Source organism: Plectropomus leopardus, chromosome 21 (genome assembly GCF_008729295.1).
Source record: "Plectropomus leopardus isolate mb chromosome 21, YSFRI_Pleo_2.0, whole genome shotgun sequence".
NCBI lineage: Eukaryota > Metazoa > Chordata > Actinopteri > Perciformes > Serranidae > Plectropomus > Plectropomus leopardus.
Window position 1 is genome coordinate 13,616,718 of NC_056483.1, and position 21,963 is coordinate 13,638,680.

The 21,963-nt window shown below is 40.0% G+C and overlaps 1 protein-coding gene across 1 annotated transcript; it reads left to right on the forward strand.

Annotated features, from left to right (window-relative positions):
* Positions 1-1,586: 1,586 nt before the first annotated feature.
* Positions 1,587-21,649, forward strand: oplah (5-oxoprolinase, ATP-hydrolysing). Its single transcript, XM_042510917.1, is given in 29 exon segments — positions 1,587-1,672; positions 2,630-2,840; positions 3,490-3,681; positions 5,355-5,469; positions 6,285-6,408; positions 7,063-7,258; positions 7,524-7,689; positions 8,025-8,163; positions 9,807-9,874; positions 10,477-10,652; positions 11,130-11,261; positions 11,414-11,526; positions 11,817-11,987; positions 12,122-12,259; positions 12,564-12,702; positions 13,455-13,470; positions 13,473-13,566; positions 14,533-14,684; positions 14,815-14,975; positions 15,581-15,682; positions 15,774-15,948; positions 17,030-17,214; positions 17,327-17,473; positions 17,561-17,695; positions 17,852-18,001; positions 19,025-19,182; positions 19,778-19,938; positions 20,073-20,170; positions 20,852-21,649. Coding segments are annotated over 28 exon segments (3,927 nt in total). The 5' UTR covers positions 1,587-1,672; positions 2,630-2,669; the 3' UTR covers positions 21,005-21,649.
* Positions 21,650-21,963: the final 314 nt, after the last annotated feature.

A 21,963-nucleotide genomic window follows, 5' to 3' on the forward strand; every position in this document is an offset into this window, starting at 1 on the left:
CGCCAGCTTAGTGGTTTTGCTGTTATTGAGCTTCAGGTGATTGTTGTTGAACCATGTTTATCAGTCGACTGTACTCCAATGTAAACAATCTCTAAGACAGCATGTTTCTCACTGGAAATTATTCAGTTGAATCATACATGTCAATATAGTGACAAGTTCCAGTTTGCCCAAAAATACACTTTAATTGTGTTCCCTCAAGTTTTCATTACATATATTATATGAGTCTGGACAAACTGAGGCATACAACTGCAAGGTGGTGATTCTAGTTCAAGAAAGCCAACTACATTCAGTTGTCCATTATTATGGAAATGTTTTTCCACCTGTCACGGCAATGTCATTACTGGCACAAATGTTGAGCTGCTCAAATTTCAGACAACACTTTGCCACTGGAGAGCAGTCTGAGGGCAGATGGAAGTCATATGCTGACGGCTGAAAAAACAAAAGAATCAGATCAACATTGTTCCACGATTTGTATCCTAAAGTGTATTATTTACTGGCTTCCCCCTTATTGGTGTTAATTCTAGAAGCAGACAAGCTTGGAGAACAAATTGCCGTGAAGCAGAGTTCAGTTCAGGATGTGAGATTTTAATGAAACACACACACAGTTGCACACTACTCAGAAATGTGGGAGGTAAGACTTACCGTGAGAATAGATAAGACATGAGAGCAGCATACACGATACAATGAGCCACTTCTAAAACTAGGCCACAGAGGTCATTGTTATCACAATGGAGGAGTTTTTTTTTTTTTCTAAATGTAAATGTAAAATGTTTAGCGCTCTCCGTGTTTATTGAAAAACTGTGTTCGTATCATTAAATATGAGGATAGCTGAAATTATTCAGTGTCATTGTACTACCAGAAAACTGTCAACAGATGTCAGCAGAAGTGTAGATTTCAGAGGGGACACAGGGAGACTTGTCCCCAACAATATTTAGAACATGTGCACAATAAACAAGGGTTCCTATAGAGCTTTAAAAAGCCTTAAAAGGCATTTAATTCACATATTTAAAAATAAGTCCTTAATTGTCATTATATTGACTCATCATTTGAAATCTGCAAAATCTTTCAAAATCTTTATCACAGCCAGGAAGTGTGAAAACTAAAACAAAATTCCTGACGGTCCTTTAAAACATCATTTTAAGGAAGATTTGCTTGTTTTAGTGAGAAATATTGCCCATGCTGTTTGCTAGTTGCATTAGCACCAATATGCCCCATATTAGGTGTTGAATTAAAAATAAAAAGTTATTTATGGTGGAGGGAGGGTGACTGATTAAGCCAGACAAAAGAGCTTAGAGGAGGGTCAAGATAAAAAAAAAACCCAAACATCCACAAATAAACAAAATCACCCCCCTGTCTCCTTTTCTGATAAATAAAGTACAGTTCCTTAGAGGGTTTGGCTCAGGTTGAGGCTCAGGTTTTAGGGTCAGATGTAGGCTCAGGTGTTAGGCTCAGGTTTAGGCTCAGGTTTAGGCAGGGAGAAACAGATCGCAGGGGAGGCAGTCTTCAACATAACACCGGCTCCTCGCAGGGGGGCGGGGTTTAAACCTGCAGGCAGCAGCACATGGAAACAGCTTTGACTTGTTGGCAGAGACGTGAGGTAAAGGGGAGGAGAATTTGTTCGCAAACGGATTATCAAAGCTTAACACACTGAAAGTGAAGTAGCGGCGGACAGGTGAGTAAAGATATCGTTTACCGTCAGATTCTTCAAATCTTTAGCTTCGTTGCCTCGAATTCGGCACATGCATGCTCCTCTGCACAAAGACTGGGTTGTGGCCGCTGCGTGCATAGCTGCTGACCTTTAAAGCATTTAGTTAAGCGCAAATGTCGATTGCAATGACAGTGCAATTCATTTATCCATAATGTCAATGCTTATTGTCTCTGCAAAAGCCCAAAAAATGATCTAATCCTGCAGAATTTGTTGCGCGGTTATGATAACCTTAGACTACTGGTGTTCGCCGTCTGGTTCATTGATATTCCTGCAGGGCTCCTTTTGGTTGTGCACCTTTTGTGGTGATACAATATCCCTTTAAAATTGCATCTACATCTGTGAAAACATGCAATATATTGACTGAAAAACATATTTAAACTCCCAATCTTGACATGTAAAAGATAAGCTTCAATGTAACCACTTGGGGCATTTGTGCTCCATCAACTTTCGGTCTCTAAAAGTGCTATTTTTGCCACTCATTGCTTTTCGAAGTGCCTGACGATATTATGGAGAGGCAATGCTTTCAAGGGATACGCAAGATGTTGCTTTTAGCTTTGATTAAGGAAAAAACACATTTTGTATTGTTTGTTATTTTTTGTTTGTTTTTTTAGAAATAATAATTATTCGACTCAGTCGTTCATTTGACCAGTTATCGATTAAGGAAAATTCTTATTTCCAATCCATATGTTGTTCACAATTGCCAATAAATGTGTTTTTATTTGATACAAACAAGTAAAACTTGAAATAGAAAGATTAGCACCAGGTATAAAGTTAAGTCACATCAGTGAATGAAATTTGTTTGGTAGCAAAGTAGTTGTGTCATTGTATTGATTTTATGAATGAACGTGTATCTCAGCTGTTATCAGTACAGTGCTCCTGAGTGGATAATCCCTCCCTCTGTCTAACCCTCTGTGGCTTCAGTTATTCACAGACTCAGGAGCAGCTCTTCTCTTTCTTCAGTATGGCTGAGACTAAAGGGAAATTCGACTTTGCCATCGACCGGGGTGGCACCTTCACAGATGTGTTCGCACGGCTGCCTGATGGTCGAGAGAGAGTCCTGAAACTGCTGTCCCGGGACCCCCAGAACTACAAAGACGCTCCCACTGAGGGGATCCGCAGAGTCCTGGAAGAGGTAACATGATGTAATAGATGGATGAAATATTAGCAGTAGTTAATATTCCATTTATACAAAGAGTTTTTTTGGAATTACTCATCGATCAAAGTGTGGTTGAGCTCCAGATTTTCTAGATAGCTGATTTGACATGGAAGTCCTGTGCTCATGCACATTAAACTTAATTCCACTCGAGTGTAACATTACCATTGTAAATCAGGCTGTAGCTGAAAAGGAGCATGCATTCCTAGTTTTAAAAAAGCAGTGGCTGTACATACAAATAGATGCACTGTACATGTTGTCACTGGCATGAAATGTGATCCTGTCTGTATACTGTCCTGTGGTGGTAGATGAATGTATGTTGTAGTGATTCATGTAGCTTTTATTAATCAGAGTGAAAATGGAAACTTTTGTGTCGCGTTAGCTCATTGAATCAACAGTGAAACAAAAACAATGTGAAGCAGGAGTTCTAGGTAAATAATTGAGGTAAATATTGCTTTATTGTGTCTATAAAGTGATTAAACAGGATCAGACAGCAGTCAGAGACAGCATTAAAGACAAAAAGAGAACATATGGAGTCATATTTCATTTCACATATAGCCACAGTGACATCTCTACATCCTGTGTATGAACAGCATATTGTATAATATTTGTGTAAATTTATCGACAGGAAACGGGGCGGGTCTTTCCGCGAGACCAGCCTGTAGACACCTCTCTGATTGGCTGGATCAGAATGGGCACCACAGTGGCAACCAACGCACTACTGGAGAGAGAGGGGGAGAGGACAGCGCTGCTGGTCACACGGGGCTTCAAGGACTTGCTGCACATTGGCACACAGGCCAGGCCAAAACTGTTTGATCTGGTTGGTGACGCTTGTTTTTCTTAACCCGCGAATATCTATATGTATTTATAAATGTTTAAAAGCAAAAGATAAAGCGAGTATAGACACATGTGACATGTTAACTGAAAAGCCAGTTTGTGAAAAAACCACAGATGAATTACTTGGCTCTGAGAAGTGCATTTTTCCAACCTGTTAACCACAGCTTCCCACAATGCCTTTTTGGCTGTACTTAATGTGATGTTCATTAGTAGCCTGGGTACGGGCCTAGTGTTCCTGCAGCACAAGGGCTGCATTCAAAACCACCATCTATACTAGCAGTACATATACAGTATATATAGTATGCAGTAAGCAAACAAAGGCAAAGTCTGCAGTATACCAAAAATACAATCTCCAGTGGGTAAAGGACCAAATAACCTTGCCGAAGTGCTGAAACAGTCACACAAGCTGGTCATTACTTAAATGGTGGACAGCAAAACCCAAAATAAATGAATGAAAATCTTAATAAATGTTATCATTTTAATCTGATTTGCCCTGTAAAATAAAGGCATTTTAATTTTTGCACAAACCCCACATTGTGCCATGATCATTTTATATTTTTATAACAGTGTACTTCACCCATGCGATTAACCCTTCAAGAGATGGGATAAACACCTGAAGCATCCAAAAAGAACCTGTATGCGACCACTACAGAAGACCCAGCAGTGCATCTACCCCTTTGACTTCATCTTAACCGAAATGTTTGTTTTATTTATTGACTTACTCGACAGTATGTCACGTAAAAAGCCTAAGTTAACTGCTTTACTTAACCTTAGCTAACCCTAAAGAAGCTTTAGAAGTACTGAAATAGGATTCATATTCATATGATAGCCAAAACGTTTGTCCTGTTGGCATCTTTCCTTCGTCTTCTTCGTGCCACATTACGGACTGTAACCAGTGATTACCGTCTTGCTCTCTGTCTATTCCTCTGTTTTTTTAGCACAAGGTTGTGCTATACAGGAGTGTTGTTTTGCTGCAGCCGTGCTATTGTTTGCTTCTGCATTTCAAAACCAGAAACTGGCAAAGCCTGGCCTAGCATACTGCAAAATAAATCATTTTTAAAAAATCTTATACTGCATACTACCAACAAACAGAGAATGCACAGCTGCATACTGTGTTAGGCAGTTGTATGTAGTAGGCGGTTTGGAACACAGCCCATATTTAGACATTTTTTTGTGTTGCTGAAACAGAGGGCAAGTCCTGGAGTTTGCCCTCATACCAGTTGTACCATTGATGGTTTAAATGGTCACTTATCTATGATGTTGATGCTTTGCTGCAGAGCAAGCTATAAGAAACCCAACGGCCGGCAGGCGTGTTGCAATATGTTACGTTTTCTCTTATCTGTGTATAACAGGCATGCACTGTTGGTCATATGTTCTCATGTAAGGACACCTGCTTTGACTTCATATACCTCGCATGCAAGGGTGTAGGCTGTGTTTCAATATTGGGAGGTAAACAGATGAAATGAGAATTTCCAGGGTCCTCCACTTAAAATTTTTAGTATCAAACACTTGATTTCCTGCATTCTCTTGAATTTTTATGCACCAATTTACTCTAATGTTATAAATATTGAGGGGGGACGTTTCCCCTGCGCCCCCCTCCTTAACTCTATATCTATGCTTGTGTGTGTGTGTGTGTGTGTGTGTGTGTGTGTACAGGAGGTGGCGGTTCCTGATGTGTTGTATGAAGAGGTCATAGAGGTGGATGAGCGAGTTGTTCTCAGGCAAGATGGCTGCCAGCTGGACAGAAAAGATCCCAAACGTGTTGTCACAGGTGCGAAATACAGCTACTTTGTTCTCTTACAAAAGAGTCATAAGTCTTCACGTTTGTAACAAGTCACAAGTTTGTTCTTGTTGTTTATGACTAAATACTTGCTAAACTCATTGCAATCCCATCAGTCTTTGTGTTTATCGCTAATTTGCTATTGTTAGCATGCTAACACGCTAACATATGAGGGTGAACATGGTAAATGTTATCCCTGACAAGCATCAGCATGTTAGTAATGACATTGTGAACATGCTTACACTAGCATTTCACTAAAGTCACCACTATACGTACATTAAGTACAGCCTCACAGAGCCTCACAGGATGGCTTTTGTTGAACTTTGTTAATATATAAAGCAGTTTATAGACAGTTTTTTATATCAGTAATTGCACTTACTTTTGCCACTTGACAAAGTTCCAGCACAAAAGCCAAAGAGTCTACAGTCAGCTTTAGCAGCTCTGTGATGCTGTAAATCCTGTTTTACTGCTCACGTTCAATCATGCATTCTTTCTTACTTTGTGTGACCGATTTTGTAAATGATATGCACAAATACAAAAAAGCAAACTTCCATTTTTTTTTTACATTGTACATATCTTTGTAATTATTGCACCTCTACCTGTACTTGCAAATATCTTTAGTTCTCCTCAGCTTTTATTCTGTCTCCTCTTAATACTGTAGTGGTGACGGCAGTATAACCAAGGCAACATCCTGTTATTTTTTGTTGTAAATTTAGGAATGTAAACTCAGTCTGCTTGCACACACTCGAGCATTGCCTGAATGCCTTAAATAATCCTGGTAATCTGTGTGTGCTGGTGGCCCTCAGGCAGTACAGGGGATTCTCTGGAGGTGTGGAGGGAGCTCGATCTGCAGCAAGTCGAAAAGGACCTCAGAGGAGTTCTGTCCCACGGCATCACCAGTCTCGCCGTCCTTCTGCTGCACTCCTACACGTCAGTAGTACAGCTTGTTTTTGTACCTTGAGGGCAAAAAAGAGAAGTATTTACTCAAGATTATAATCTGATAGTTTGGTCTCTTTTTCTTTCATTAGCTTTCTTTCATTCCTAGGCCATCGCTCCAACCCAGGAACAGATTGTATTTTTACTTTACCGTTGAACTATTTAGTTTTTTTATCTTATTTTCACTGTATACTCAGTTATGCAAGTCTTGCTCTGACTCTCTCTGTCTCTGTGGGAGTAGTGGTATGTACACTAAACGTGTCAGGGGTGTCCGATAGCCTGTTTCTATTGTGTGTGTAACACAGGTGGTTTACTGGGTGAAAGTTCGTATTTTTCTTTCCATTCAGTCTCACTTAACTCAGTGTCTTTCTATGTATTCCTCAAAATCCATTCACACTTTCAGTGTTGTTGCCTTTTATTCACTCTAGTTCCAAGTAGTGACAGCGATCAAAGCAGATGGATTGGACTGCGATGAAAAGACACTTTCAGGAAACGAGCTGTTGACCAACAATTCAGCTTCCTCTCACATGTCACAGACTAAGCTTTAAAGTTTGGACACAATAGACTTTAGAGCAGAGTTGAAATTATATAAGAGCTGTGTGTTTGACATTCCAGCTCCACCTCACTCACTCTTTCGCTCTCTCTCAGATGGTCCGATCATGAGAAAGCAGTGGGCGCCCTGGCACGCCGACTGGGCTTCACCCAGGTGTCTCTGTCCAGCGAGGTCATGCCCATGGTGCGGGCAGTGCCTCGGGGTTACACAGTCTGTGCCGATGCCTACCTCACACCCAAAATTCATCAGTATTTAAAAGGCTTTACCTCTGGGTTCAAGGGTGGCCTGAAGGTGTGTTTCCTACATCAATATGTGTTCCAGTAGCTTCAGTTAAAGACCCTGTTTCAGCTGAACATGGACTACATTTACATGCAGAAAATATCCCCATTTTTGCCCTTATTCTGAAAAAGAAAATATTTCATCTCAGTAGTTTGATGTTGATTACATTACCAGAATCAAATTTGGAAAATTGTCATATTCTGAATAATAGTGTAATATTAGTGTGCATGTAGTCACCAAAATCATCACCTCCATCCTTATTTCACTCTGTCCTCAGGATGTGGATGTCTTGTTCATGCAGTCGGATGGTGGTCTGACTCCCATGGACCAGTTCTGCGGTTCACGGGCCATTCTGTCTGGTCCAGCGGGGGGTGTGGTGGGATACGCCATCACTTCATACAGTCAAATGGCGGAAAAGCCTGTGATTGGCTTTGACATGGGGGGTGAGTAAGGGGAATGCCGAGGGATACAGTTAGTACCTTAAAAATGTACTGAATTTACAGACTATTAGGCACTTCTTACTATTTTTTGTAGTTTTTTGTAGCACAATTTATTGTCCATCTAAATTGTCTTGTACTATGTTTATTACATGTGATGTCACACGTTTTTTGTGTGAAATATCTTTTTTGTTATAAATGATTTTAAGTGCATAGATCATTACAGATTAAAAAAGAAGGCATAAAATATCTTTCTGTGTTTGCTGCAGGAGAACTGGTCACTTTTACAGACTTCTGCCTTTCATACTTCCTGACTGCCTCTGTCTCGTCTCTCTCTGCAGGAACATCCACTGATGTAAGTCGGTATGCTGGCCAGTATGAACATGTGTTTGAGGCTACCACAGCTGGAGTCACCCTGCAGGCACCTCAGCTGGACATCAACACTGTAGCTGCAGGCGGAGGATCACGTCTCTTCTTCAGGTCTGTTAGTCAGCAGTCTTGACCTGTCTTATGATAAACAGATTTGTGTGTGACTTTGACTATTGAGTTGTATAAAGCCTTTTGTGTCTTGCTTTAAATAATTACCTCTGAGTCAGCATTGGTTGGGGCAGAAGTCTTCAAGTTTGCAAATGGGAAAAACAATCTGTAGGATTGGAGTTAGAAAAAGTGAGTTTACTCGACCTCTGTAGTGCCTAATCTCTGCTGCAGGCTCAGGGCTACATCATCTGCCACTAGCATAACAATGTTATAGGAGTGCAATGCTAAATCGCTGGAGTGGGCCTCCTTGATGCACTAAAATCACTTTGTTAATACAAACTCTTCAGGACTAGTTTTGGAAATGGTTTGCTCAAATTGTGATTTGATTCTGCCTGGTTATTTGAAGTTTACAATGGCAGGATGCAGTCCTCCTGCGGTGAGCATAAGAGCAGTGTAAAAGTGAAGAAATAGGAAAAAACAATATTGAATGTGATTTGCAGAAATACAAACAAGCTGGACTGTGGGACTTTTAAATGATCATATAAATCTATTCTAGTCTATTACATTCAAGCCCAAATGAGCTCACACAATGCTAATAAAGCTTATCACCACAAGGGGAAGCTCTCTGTTTTTTGTATTATACCAGAGTTGCGGTCTCTGGATATGATGCTGGTGCACTGGAAGTGATGCATTTTACTTCAGCCAGTCAGAGCTAGATGGGCAAGAAGAGGGAGAGACCATAGTGAAGGTGTGGATGCTCCAGATAAAAAAATGCATGAGTCATAAACTGTGTTTGTGTAGTCACTCCAGAGGAGGTAGACAAAAGTTCTGTACTCCAGCTTTTACTGGGTGTTTTGGTCAAGAATGAGTGAAGTGACCAAAAAGCTAGGGTTTTTCCTGGCTCACGGTGAGGCAGACATGGTACCATCCTGTTCATGTGCACTGAGCCTTCAACAAGCTCAAAAAACACTTTTTTTTACAAACAATGTATTTTAAGAGTTCTCATAATTACATGATTTGCTAAAAAATTACAATTATGCATAAACTGTTGGCACATTGTTACACATATTCAGCTGTGTTTATAATGTGAATTCCAGGATATTTATGTGCAATTTCATGATGTCCCAATAATATTTGTTTTGGCAGTGCCCCAGTGCGCTGCGCTGATTATGAAAGCGCCACTACATCTGCATAGTACTGTAATTGCAGTTACGAATGACAGAAATCTACCAAGTGCAGTGCTTCTCAGATTAAAAGTCCTTTGTTACATCTGTCAGAGTTTTGTTTAGAACTGCAGCCTGAAAAAGTGCATTGAAATGAGACCTAAATCTCTGCTAAATGTTTGATTCTCTTGTAACTGAGAATGACAACTTAGAGCAGTCCATATACTGTAATATAAAAGGGGATGCATAAGTGTCTGAAAGCTTAATAGTTGATTGGATGACTATTGAGTATTTGTCAGATGTAGTACTGCCTTTAAAAGTTTGAGGTTTGATGTGATAAAATTAATCTTGACAATTCACTGACACAGATATGGCCATGTGCTCTCGAAGACATGGCACTCTTTCTACTTATCTGCATTCAGTTTCTTAAGTTTTCATTTTAACAATTTTTTCCTGTTTTTCTTTTTTTTTCTTCCTCCTCAGATCAGGGATGTTTGTGGTTGGGCCTGAGTCTGCAGGTGCACATCCAGGACCTGCCTGCTACAGAAAAGGTAACCGACTGTTTGTGTTTCCTCCACCATGACTCCCTTTTCTTCTGTTTTTCTCATCTTAATTTCTTTCAATACATTATTGTGATTTCTTGTTTCCACAGCCTGGTAGATATACTGTACATTTCTACTTTACTTTACCCACTGCTATTCGTTTCTCTTAATAATCAATTCCAGCTTATCCATCCTCCATGCTGTCGGACAAAAATCTACACACACACATATGGATTCTCTGTGTTCTCATGTCCTGTTCCCCACCCCCTTTTTCTGATTTATAATCTGCATGAAGGCTGGAAATTGGTGCAATTCCAAGTTTTTAGATGATATAACTGAAGCTTGACTCACTCGACTCTCAGTTGGAGTTGTGGTGTGTGCTAACAAAAAGAAACATGAGTCTGACCTCATTGCGGATGTCCCTGTGGGAGCATTTGGCTCTATTTCATACAAAACTTTCTTCAGTGCTTTCACATTTCTTAGAGAATTACATGAAATATTATAAAATTTAAGACTAAACCTTCTATTGAAGCATCATACACAAAGGCCTTTGAGCACTTAATACAGCATGAGTATGAAAAAAAAAGTAATTTCCTGTGGGATTTTTCTAGGTGGCCCTCTGACCGTGACCGACGCTAACTTAGCCCTGGGTCGACTCCTCCCTTCCTTCTTCCCAAAGATCTTTGGGCCAGGAGAGAATGAACCACTGTCACTGGAAGAAACCATGAAGCATTTCCGTCATCTGAGCCAGGAGATTAACCTCTTCTTGTCTTCAAACCAGTCACAGGCACTAATATTTACTGAGATATCAAAGGGAGAGTTCACCTTAAAATCAAAACGAAATTGGTTTTATCAGTCTAGATTATTTTGGTGTGAATTGTAGAGTTTTGACGGTAGAGATGTCTGCCTTTGCTCTAATATAGTGAAACTAGATGGCACTCGGCTTATGGAGGTCAAAGCACTAAAAAAAACACATAAAAAAAACCTCAAAAGCAACGTCTCTCTAGAAATAATAACCTGCTACCCCTACTCAAAATTATCCACAGGCCTTGTTTTAAGCAGTTTCATTTTGTAACTTTTCTTTCTACCACACTGCACCCACCAACCGTATTGAAGCACAAAAGGAAACGTGCATACTTCTAGCTCACCTAGCAACACTGAGCTAACTAACGTTACAGGGTGAACTATCCCTTTAGCAGAGTGTCAGATCTTTAATTCTTTCTCTAAGGGAGTGGAAGGCTAAAATATGTTTTTATGCTTTCAGTCACAGGTCAGCACAAACGGGGCCAACCACTCACACAATAGCCCGTCAGAGATGAGTGTGGAGGAGGTTGCTATGGGATTCATTCGTGTGGCAAATGAGGCCATGTGCCGGCCAATCAGAGCTCTGACACAGGTATTTGGGGTTTCAGAGTCTTAGCTCCAGCTTGGTGAAAATAGAAAGATTTGTTCATGTGTGTCAGACACTTAAAATAGTTTTTTTTTCCATTTCTCTCTCTCATCTCTGTCGCTCTCTCACTCTTCCCCTAACTCTCAAACCCCCCATAGGCGAAGGGCCATGATACATCTCAGCATGTGTTGGCGTGTTTCGGGGGTGCAGGTGGACAACATGCGTGTGCTATCGCCCGAGCGCTGGGGATGAAGACTGTCTTCATACACAAGTAAGAGTTATAGTTTGTGTAAGTTGTGTGAGTAAGAAACACAAAATCGCCCCCGGAAAAACTTGCAAACAAACAGCAGGTATTTCCCAGTTCAGTTCTCTCCTTGTCTCCAACATAAGAAAAAAAATCAGATTTTATGATACAGGTAACATTTCACCAAAATTGTACATCTGACTGTGGTGTTTTTCTGCCTCTCAAAATTGTTCCTTTATTTCGAGTGGCATTAAAAAGTCTTAAAAAGCCTTAAATCTAAGTTGCTTTAAGCTGTAGGAACCGTGTGTGTGTTGCAGGTACAGCGGCGTGCTCTCAGCCTACGGCCTGGCTCTGGCTGATGTGGTGGAGGAGGTACAGGAGCCGTGTTCGCTGCAGTACGAACAACACTCTTTCAGCGAGCTTGATCGGAGGGTGGAGCAGCTCTCAAAACGTTGCCGTGATACACTTTGTGCACGTGGATTCACCAGGTCAGCCTTCACAAAACACTGTGTTGTTTGGGATTAACTTAATGCCCGTCAAACTGTGCCGTTTCACTGTTATCATCACTAAAAACTTAACAAGTAATAGTACAATAACACAGCTTTGTGTTTCTTGTCTTCAGCGGTCAGATAAGCACTGAGGTTTTCCTTCACGTGCGCTACAAGGGCACTGACTGCGCTCTCATGGTCAATGCTGCTGGTTTCCCCAGCAACGCCCAGTCCTGTCTCGCCGGAGACTTCCGCAGCGCCTTCACCAAGCGGTTAGCTCTTTGTTTACTCATTTGCCAGATGATTTGTAAATTTATTCACGCACTGTGCTATTGCCTCGAGCATTTATTCACCCATGAGTGGATGAATCATTGCCCCTGACACTTTTGCTCCTTGGTGTTTACATTGCATATGCAAACACAGCATCAAGTTAATGTGTCATTTCTCCATAGGAGATAAGCTCAGTAAACTTTGGAGCTGACGTTTCTTTACACTACTTCATGCTTCTAATGTTCCTCTAACATTAGTCACTTTATATTCATTCTTCCGCCTGCTCTGTTTTTTTCTTCCTTTTAGTTATCTGAAGGAGTTTGGATTCACTATTCCAGACAGACCCATTGTGGTTGATGACATCAGAGTGAGGGGTTGTGGGAAATCTGGTATCAAGTCGGTGTATAAAACAAAGACGGGGAGCGGACAGGCCAAGCCAGTCACGGTACACAGACTCTTATACATATGTTACATACAGCAGAACATTACATAACACCAGAAACACACTGGCTTGCGTCCTGCATGTGTGACGCAACCTCACCGAACTGCAGTGTGTTTCCCACTCGTGATGTTCACACGGGCAGCGACGTGGCTGTGATGCTGCTGCAGGGCTGCCTTCAGCTGCGAGTACTGTATATATGTGCTCATATATTTATAAGCACAAATTCCACTCATTTATAAAGTTGTGCAAGCTCCTGCATTGTCAACAATACAGTCCTGCAAATATTTCACAATAAAATTCCTTGTGTCAACAACTGATGGGATTCTGTTGACAGAAATGTTGTCAGAGGACTTTTATTTTGAAACAGGAGCAGGAAAATTTGAGTAAAACAGTTCGTATATCCCCATCTCTGCGACAGAGACAGTATTTTAAACTGAAGGCAAAAGTGGTATAGAGTAAATATAATTATCAAAACACCATTTTCACTGTCTGTTTCTGTTGACAGCTGCGCACGGCACACTTAAAATATTCGCAAGCCACTGTTTGTCTAGATGAGCTGCGGCTGACAGGCAGCTGAGATGTGTGTATTGATGCCCTTTTTTCATCAATACTGAATTCTCTTCCTCTCACAACACACAGTATATACATTATGCTGAAATAGATTTTTTGAAAATAAAGAATTTGTTATAACGTAAAGAAACTCTTTGTTCTGAAAACATTTACATTGTGTCAATTGTGTGTCTGTTCCTCTGTAGATGACTAAGTGTTACTTTGAGAGGGTTACCTGGACACCAGTGTGTATCTGTGGGAGGAGCTGCCATGTGGTCACAGCATCCAGGGACCAGCCATCATCATTGACAAGAACAGGCAGGCTTTTTCCCTTACCGCCATGACTAGCTTTCAAATGAACCCAGTGAAACATTATATTTTTGTTTTTAGATATGTGTGATTCTAAATATCCATATCTGGGCTGATTCAGGACAACTCCCACAGCGTGAGATGAATCATCTCTAACTGACCACGTCATGTCAGTTGCGGGACACATTTTTAATTCCTGTCATATCAGTAATTTAAGCATATAAACCTTCATTATTTAGAGTAAGTAGCTTGTGAAAAATATTAGTGTTAAATTTAAAGGCTACAGCTGTTATTCCAATGTGTCAGATATGTAAATATTAAAAGGTATACTATTATTTTTTACTGTTTGCAAACACTCTCACCAGCGAAAATGAAAGTAAAAGCCAACTCTAGATTCACTCCCCTTTGGTGTTTTGCTCACTACAAACATATGTACCTAAATTTGCATGGAGATAAATATAAGTATCAGGGATCAGGGCCAAAGACACTTGATTAGGACTTCCCTTTTTTCATTATTATAATTTTATTTTGGTCTTAATTGTACTGTAATGTTAAAAAAAATATTTAAGGCAGGATGTTAAAAACTGTTGAATATGATAAAATAATGCCTTTGAATTTAAGTACAGTTTTTATTTTTTGCATCATTACCTCTATGGATATGTGGACACACAAACTCAGATACTTTCAATGTACTTTCTAAACTTTGGATTGGAATTTGGTCTTTAAAATACTTGCATGCATTTTCTCTGTGTTTAATTTTTAATTTTTTGTGTTTTAATGTCTTAATTTAACATCAGGCCGAGGACGACAGTTGAAAATTCGCCTTTTGGTTAACACTGGTACATTATCAGTGAAGTTGATCAGTGTGCTGTGCCTAAGAATAAATGAATAAATACTTTTCAAAAGTAAATTGAAAAAAATACTCCATCTAATTATCTGTGCTTGTATACATTTTTTTTCTTTTTATTTATCCAGTACCATCCTGGTGGAGCCGTGCTGTGAGGCCCGTCTGACAGAGGGGGGCGATGTTTGTATGACTGTTGGCTCTGACCCTCACTGCGCCCTGGGCACTGAACTCAACGCTGTGCAGCTCTCCATCTTCTCCCACCGCTTCATGAGCATAGCAGGTAACCAACAGAGGATGATGAGCATCTTCTGAGAGGAGTATGGGATTTGTAAATCCTGGTTCACTGTAAGATGTTCTGTATTTTTTTGTATTAGCTTTCTCAGTTGTTTTCTGCGCCTCGTCCTCTACAGAACAGATGGGTCGAGTTCTCCAGAGAACCTCCATCTCCACCAACATTAAGGAACGTCTCGACTTCTCCTGTGCTGTGTTCGGACCAGACGGTGGTTTAGTGTCCAATGCACCCCACATCCCTGTCCACCTGGGGGCCATGCAGGAGACTGTGCAGTACCAGGTGCAGAGAGTGTACCTCTTTTTATGTGTTTACCTTTATTTAACAGGAAAACACCATCGAGAGAGTAAGTTCTTTTACAAGAACCCCTGATTATACTGCACAAAATCAACAGAGGCACACAAAAGATACCGGATAAATGAACAAGTTCTAAAACAACAGAAGAATCCAACGGTTACAATAAGTAAGGACAAGGACATCAGCATTGGGGACGACATCAGTTCACAGAAAACTCCTGCATTCACACTGTTACAAGTCAGTCAAAGGGATTTAAATTGATTAAAAGGGATTAGCTTGTCTAATTTTACAAGCTTCTGCAGATAGTTCCACTTTTGAGACCTGTACAGTGTTTACATGTTACAATTTAGTTACAATAGAATAGCCTGAAAAATTTGGCAAAGAGAAAAGGGTAAAAAAAAAAAAAAAAAAAAAAAAAAAAAAGCTTAAAAACACAAAAAACACAGATTTAAAAGTTAATTATTATTATTATAATAACAAAAAATACAAGTGTAGTTTTCTTGACATTTTCTCTAGCATGCCGAGAAAATGACACTCGAGTATTAACCCCCCACCGTGACAAAAAGGATGTTTCTTCTCCGTCTCTGCAGATGAGAGCTTTGGGAAACAAGCTGAAAGAAGGTGACGTGATTCTCAGCAACCATCCGTGTGCCGGAGGCAGCCACCTCCCAGACCTCACAGTCATCACACCGGTCAGTCCGTGCAGCTCTGTGTCTGAATCCTTCCTCTCCTCATGATCAAACGTTTCTCCTCACTGCATACCCCTGCCTTTCTCGCCCTCAGGTGTTCAGGAAAGGAATCAGCAGTCCAGTGTTCTTTGTAGCCAGCAGGGGGCACCACGCTGACATTGGAGGCATCACTCCAGGCTCCATGCCCCCCCACTCCACCTCCCTTCTGCAGGAGGGGGCCGTCTTCACTTCCTTTAAACTTGTCACTGGTGGCGTCTTCCAGGAGGAGGGTAAGAGAGGAGAAGGTGAACCAGGAATGAATGTGAGAGACAGATGAGAGGAGGGAGCAGAGATCATACAGAGCTGTATCTTGTCGCAAAGTCAAGATAAAGAGTTCTTGCTGTGTATTTTCACAAATATATGGCTGTAAGTGTTGTTTATGTGTATATGTATGCATACTTAAACTAAATAACCTTAAATAGCTGATATGTAATGTTATAACCTTTGTTTATTTTCTAAAGCTCACAATCTTATTTGAGAAGGGTACCACTGTGAGTGCCGAGTCGCCTGTATTTTATGTTAATTAAGTGGTAATGCACTTTGTTTGGAAAACATACAAAAAGCGAGAATTAAGGCCATGAAATAGACACTTAGAATTTGGTAATTTCTCACATTAAAAACCACACTGTTTGGCTGCAGTAGAGCAGCAACAATTAATCAGTTAGCTGTTAGTTATAGAGTTAATCGCCAACTCGTAATAATTGATTCATCAGTTTAAGTCATGTTTATGACAGTAAACTGAATATCTTTGGGTAGTGGACAGAACAAGACATTTGAGGACATTATTATGGGCTTTGGGGTAAAAAAAATAGCACATTTTCAAATATTTTATGCAACAAACAACGTATTGATTGATTTTGAAAAAACAGTCCTCAGATTATTTGACAATGGTAATAAGATTTGCAGCCCTAGGCAGCATACTAACTAATTCTCATTTATCAGAATGTCATTGAATGCACCATATAGGTCAGCTTTTGAAATAGCAACTACTCGCAGCAGTGTTACAATGCAAATATAATATCACTTTATCAGGAAAAATGCAAACAAGTGGCTGCAGGGAAGGTCAGAAATCTATCTAAAGAGTTACTGTATGCTTTATGAAACATCAGTAATCTTGAATTTATGTACACACAGAATGAGCCGCCACGTGCATAACCACCAGTATGGTCCTCTAAGGAGCTTAATCAACATTTATCAACCTGCACTGTTTGTTTCAGGTATCTTATTTAACATTCCCACGACTATCTTCACTCTCACTTCCCATAATGCTTTTTTTCCCTCTCTTGCCTTTTCCCTCTGTCTCCATATCAGCTGTAACTGAAGCTCTGATGGCTCCGGCCCAGTACCCAGATTCCTCTGGGACTCGTAATCTCCATGACAACCTGTCAGACCTGCGGGCTCAGGTGGCAGCCAATCGGAGAGGCAGCCAGCTGGTGGGGGAATTGATTGACAGCTACGGGTTAGCTGTTGTCCAGGCCTACATGGGATACATTCAGGTGACTGTGGCTACAAGTGAAGCTGAGTAAAAGAAAAACAAACACTCTTATTGTGGAAGGTAATGAGTACTGCTGGTGTTGTGCTACAGCAGACTTTGTGTTAATGTTTCAGAGTAATGCAGAGCTGGCAGTGAGGGACATGCTGAGAGACTTTGCACGCCGCAGACGCCAACAGACCGGCTCCTTGGAGGTGGAGTCGGAGGATTTCATGGATGATGGGACGGCAATCAGACTGCGGGTTCAGATTAATGAAGAAGAGGTGAGCACCAAGAATCTTCTCTTTAAGATCAAAACATTTTGTGTTGCCCAAGGAGTTGGTTAATTTCTATAAAAAACCTCACCACAGGGCAGCGCAGTGTTTGACTTCACAGGGACGGGAACAGAGGTTTGGGGGAACTGCAACGCACCGCGCGCCATCACCCTCTCTGCCCTCATCTACTGCCTGCGCTGCATGGTCGGGCAGGACATCCCCCTTAATCAGGTAAGGCGTGTATTCTAGAACCTAGGAGAGGGTCTAAGGAAATTTAGGGATTTGACCAAATGTTTGTTTAGTGATTCTTCTACAGTTAAAATTCAAAAGTGTAATCGAATTCCATACAGCTCATATGTATCCAGTGTTTCCTTTCTTCATATCCAGGGCTGTCTTGCACCAATCAAAGTCATCATACCCCCTGGCTCAATCCTGCAGCCTTCCCAGAATGCAGCTGTGGTTGGAGGAAATGTACTTACGTCCCAAAGAGTGGTTGACGTTATCTTTAAGGCGTTTGAGGTGTGCGCCGCTTCGCAGGTGAGAAAAACTGAATTTGTACGAGAGACTGGAATATTCGGTTTGCAGCACAAAAAAGGTTAACCCTTTGGAACCTGGATGGACATGTGTTTACCTGTACTGCATTCAGACGCCTTTAACAAGCATTTAAACCTTTTAAACTGGGTAGGGAAAAAAGCAATGAGCAACTCTGCAAGGAATGTCCCACAAGTTGCAAGAAATTAGTTAAAGGTGGCAATAAAAAATGACAGAGAGAGAGAGAGAGAGAGGGAATTAGAAAACTGTCAAAAAGACTAGGGGAATATGTCCACAAATCAATGTTTAAATTATGTATTATGTATATAGTGTTAAAAAGTGTGATATAAATGTAGCACTTTTGAGGTTAATTTTTCTTTTCTTTATTTATTTTCAGGTAATTGTCTTATTACTTGTCTCGTAACTTGTTGTCTCGTACTAATTTTCTGCTAATCTCGGCGTCATTTTCTCCCGTGTTGCATACGCTTTTGATAGAAATCAGACCACTGTGCTCAGGTCTCAATTGGTTAAGTTCTCAGCAATAAATAAAAAGGTTCAAATGTGCACGAATTTTCCAAAATTAGGTGATTTGTGGACCGTTCATATTGCTAGTTAATTATTAATAATTATGAATGATTAACTAGAAATATAAACATTTTTTAAAATTTTTTAAAATCCTTTAAAAATTGTTTTAATCCACCAAAATAAAATGAAAAAAATAGTCAGTGTCTTTGAAATGTGTTAAGATATAAAATGAGTGCAGGTGAGGAAAACAAACATTCTGATGTTTCATTTTTGTTTCTGTAACCTTTAAAACGCCAGAAAATAGCAGTGTGACAATCTCAGTGTCTCCCTTACATTTACAAAAAAAATGTATCTCAGGTTGTGGCCAAATTACTTAAATTTGAGAGTTGTGATGACGCACAAAACATAGTAAATTGATCAACAGGACAAATGATTCTGAAACTTTATATTTGTTTTTTTTGTGTGTGTTACTTTCTTATTTATTGTTGTTCCTCTTTCTATCAGGGCTGCATGAACAACATTTCATTTGGCAGTGAGAGTGTAGGTTACTATGAGACGGTTGCCGGGGGAGCAGGGGCAGGGCCAGGCTGGAACGGGCGCAGTGGAGTTCACAGCCACATGACCAACACCCGCATCACCGACCCCGAGATTCTGGAGAAGAGGTCAGACACGAGGCATTTTGAGTCTATTTTATATGAAAAATATTACATTCATAAATGTAAATGGACTCAAAAGACGCCAAAAATACAAGAATTCAAAAACAGAAGTAGGACGTTATATTCAAAGATTACACAGACGGAAAGAGAGCAAAGCTGAGAAAACACTGAACACTGAACACTTGTCAAACTTAATTTTGTTTTATACTTTGTTTCGATACCTCTTATGTATATATGTATATAACTGTATTTAGCTTGTCCTGCATGGTCTTTTTTTGTTTGTTTTTCTTATGACTTTTTGCCGTGTTCTGGGTTTTTCTCCTTCGTTGTTTGTTATTTGATTGAACTGCTAAATATGCCTGAGCCATGTGTGAACTGACTGAAAAGAAATTAAATAAAAGGCCAAAAAAAAAAAGTGTGTGTGTGGGGGGGTGTTAAGCTTCAGAGGCACGGGTTCAAGTTTTAATCATTTGTTCCCTTGGCATTTTTAGTGTAGTTAAGTTTAGTTTAGTTTAGTTTAAGGCTCTTTTCACCACCTTTTTTCTTTTCTTATTTTTAACATCAACAACATTTTTTAACAACTGCTGTCTGCTGTGTTCAGATATCCAGTCATTCTAGAGCAGTTCTCTCTACGGCCCGGCTCAGGAGGTGCAGGAAAATACTGCGGTGGAGACGGTGTGATGCGGAAACTTCTATTCAGGAACAAGGTGGTTCTTTCTGTACTGACTGAGAGACGATCCACCCGTCCCTACGGCCTCCAGGGTAAACTTTAACATGTTTAAAGCTGACTGCAAATGTCCACAGATGCCATTTTCATGTTATTTTATTTTGTTTTGCTTAGTGGCTATTGGCATCCTTGTTTCTTTCACTATTTGCACCCTCTCTCTGCTGGTCAGGGGGTGAGGACGGTGCAGCAGGACTGAACCTGCTTCACAGAGCAGACGGACGAGTCCTCAACCTGGGAGCCAAAACCAGTGTCAGCCTTCAGCCCGGGGTAAGACTGCATAATGTGCATGAGTGAAAGAAATGCTATTAAGTAGTAACCATAATGATAAAGTGAATTTTGTTATGTTGCATGAAAAAAAATGTTTTACTCTGACTTTAATTTTTTGACTTTAATAAATGTGTTATTTACATCACAATGATTCTGTTATTAAATATGTAAGTAAAAATCTTAAGAAGCCTTCAGATATGAAACCATAAAATACTAAATCTCTCTGCAGTTATTAAATAGTGTCTATCTTGTAGAAATGAGGCACATAAGAAATGTATTTATTTTTTTAAACTTTTTTTCATTTGTATTTTTCTTTTGTATAGCTTTATATTTCAAATAAGTTAAAGCACCCTGAAAGTATTCAGAATACCCATTAGTTAGTCCTTGACATTTTATAATCTCGATGAGTTAACTGTTAGGGACTGTCGATTTTTACATTTTTTTAAAGAAAACATGCCATTAAACTCCACTCGCAGGTTTGGGGGCTTCTGAAGGTTCTGAAAATGTTAATAAAATACCACAATTCAAAGGTGAATACCCCTCCTTCCAAAAGCATAACTCCCTCTGTAGTGCTTAAAAGATTATCTGAAGTGCCACCCCTCAGTTTGCACCATCCCCTTCCCATTTAGCAAGTAAAGAACAGTCCCCGGGTATAAACTGAGATATCCTCTGAATCCACAGGACACGTTCTGCCTCTACACCCCTGGAGGAGGAGGATATGGGAAAGAGGAGGACGCCAACACAAGACCTCAGACCAAGCGCAGGCGCTTGAATGAGTCTTACCCTGAAAGAGGAAGCGTCTTTGAATACCGAATGGCACAAGAAGGAGTATGAAAGGAAATAAGAAAGAGAGGGAGAGAGACAGACAAGCCAGAGGAGGAGAAGAAGAAAAGAGGTGGGGAAATTACACAAGCACTAAAGAGAGATGGAAAAGACAGAATAGGGCTCTTTGTCAAAGATGGAAAGATTCCTTAAACTGATGAAGAAAACAGTGTTCACAACATTATACTGTGAGGAAAAAAAGAAAGCAAATACTTGAAAAATATTTCAAGATATAGACTTGCAAAAATTCAAGAGTTTGCCGCACTAACAGCTATCACTACAGTCAATGCCACTAGATCAAAAGTGTATTTCAGTCGCACTTTTTTTGTCGAGTCTGTCTGCTAACATGTATTCAAAGACAATCAGGCTGGACTTCCATTAGCAGGAGAAGTTAGAGGATACTGAAAGCTCAGTTATCAATCAGATTAGTGTGACTGGCAGATTAGATGTGTTGCTCCTTTAACTTTAACATTCCACTATTTAATATTCATATTTTCTTATTACTAGCCGATGACAATCAGTAAGCCTCAGTTTTCCATTCTAACTTTGAGTACATATCCCAGTATACATCTTACTTTAGAGACCCCAGATTTGCTGTGTAGGGTAAGAAATTGTTAGAATTTTGCCTACTAATTTTTTTCAATGTTCAAGGAAAAAGCCAACCAGTTGATGACCTGTTTTAACCAGAATAACTTCTTCTCTAACACCACAGAGTCACAATGTGGGTACTCCTCTGTTATTTTAACAGGATGGATAAATAAACCCCATTTCTACTAATTGGATTGTCCTCTTTATTCCATTAAAAGACATTAGTTTCACTTAAAAATAATTGTCAGTGTGCAACTGGAGTAATATGTTTGAAGAGTATGTAGACATTATATAAGAGATTCATGAAATCATATTATAAAATTCACAGTGTTGGAGTTGGGATTTTGTTTTTGTGGAATGCTGCTTTTCCATACCATATTAAT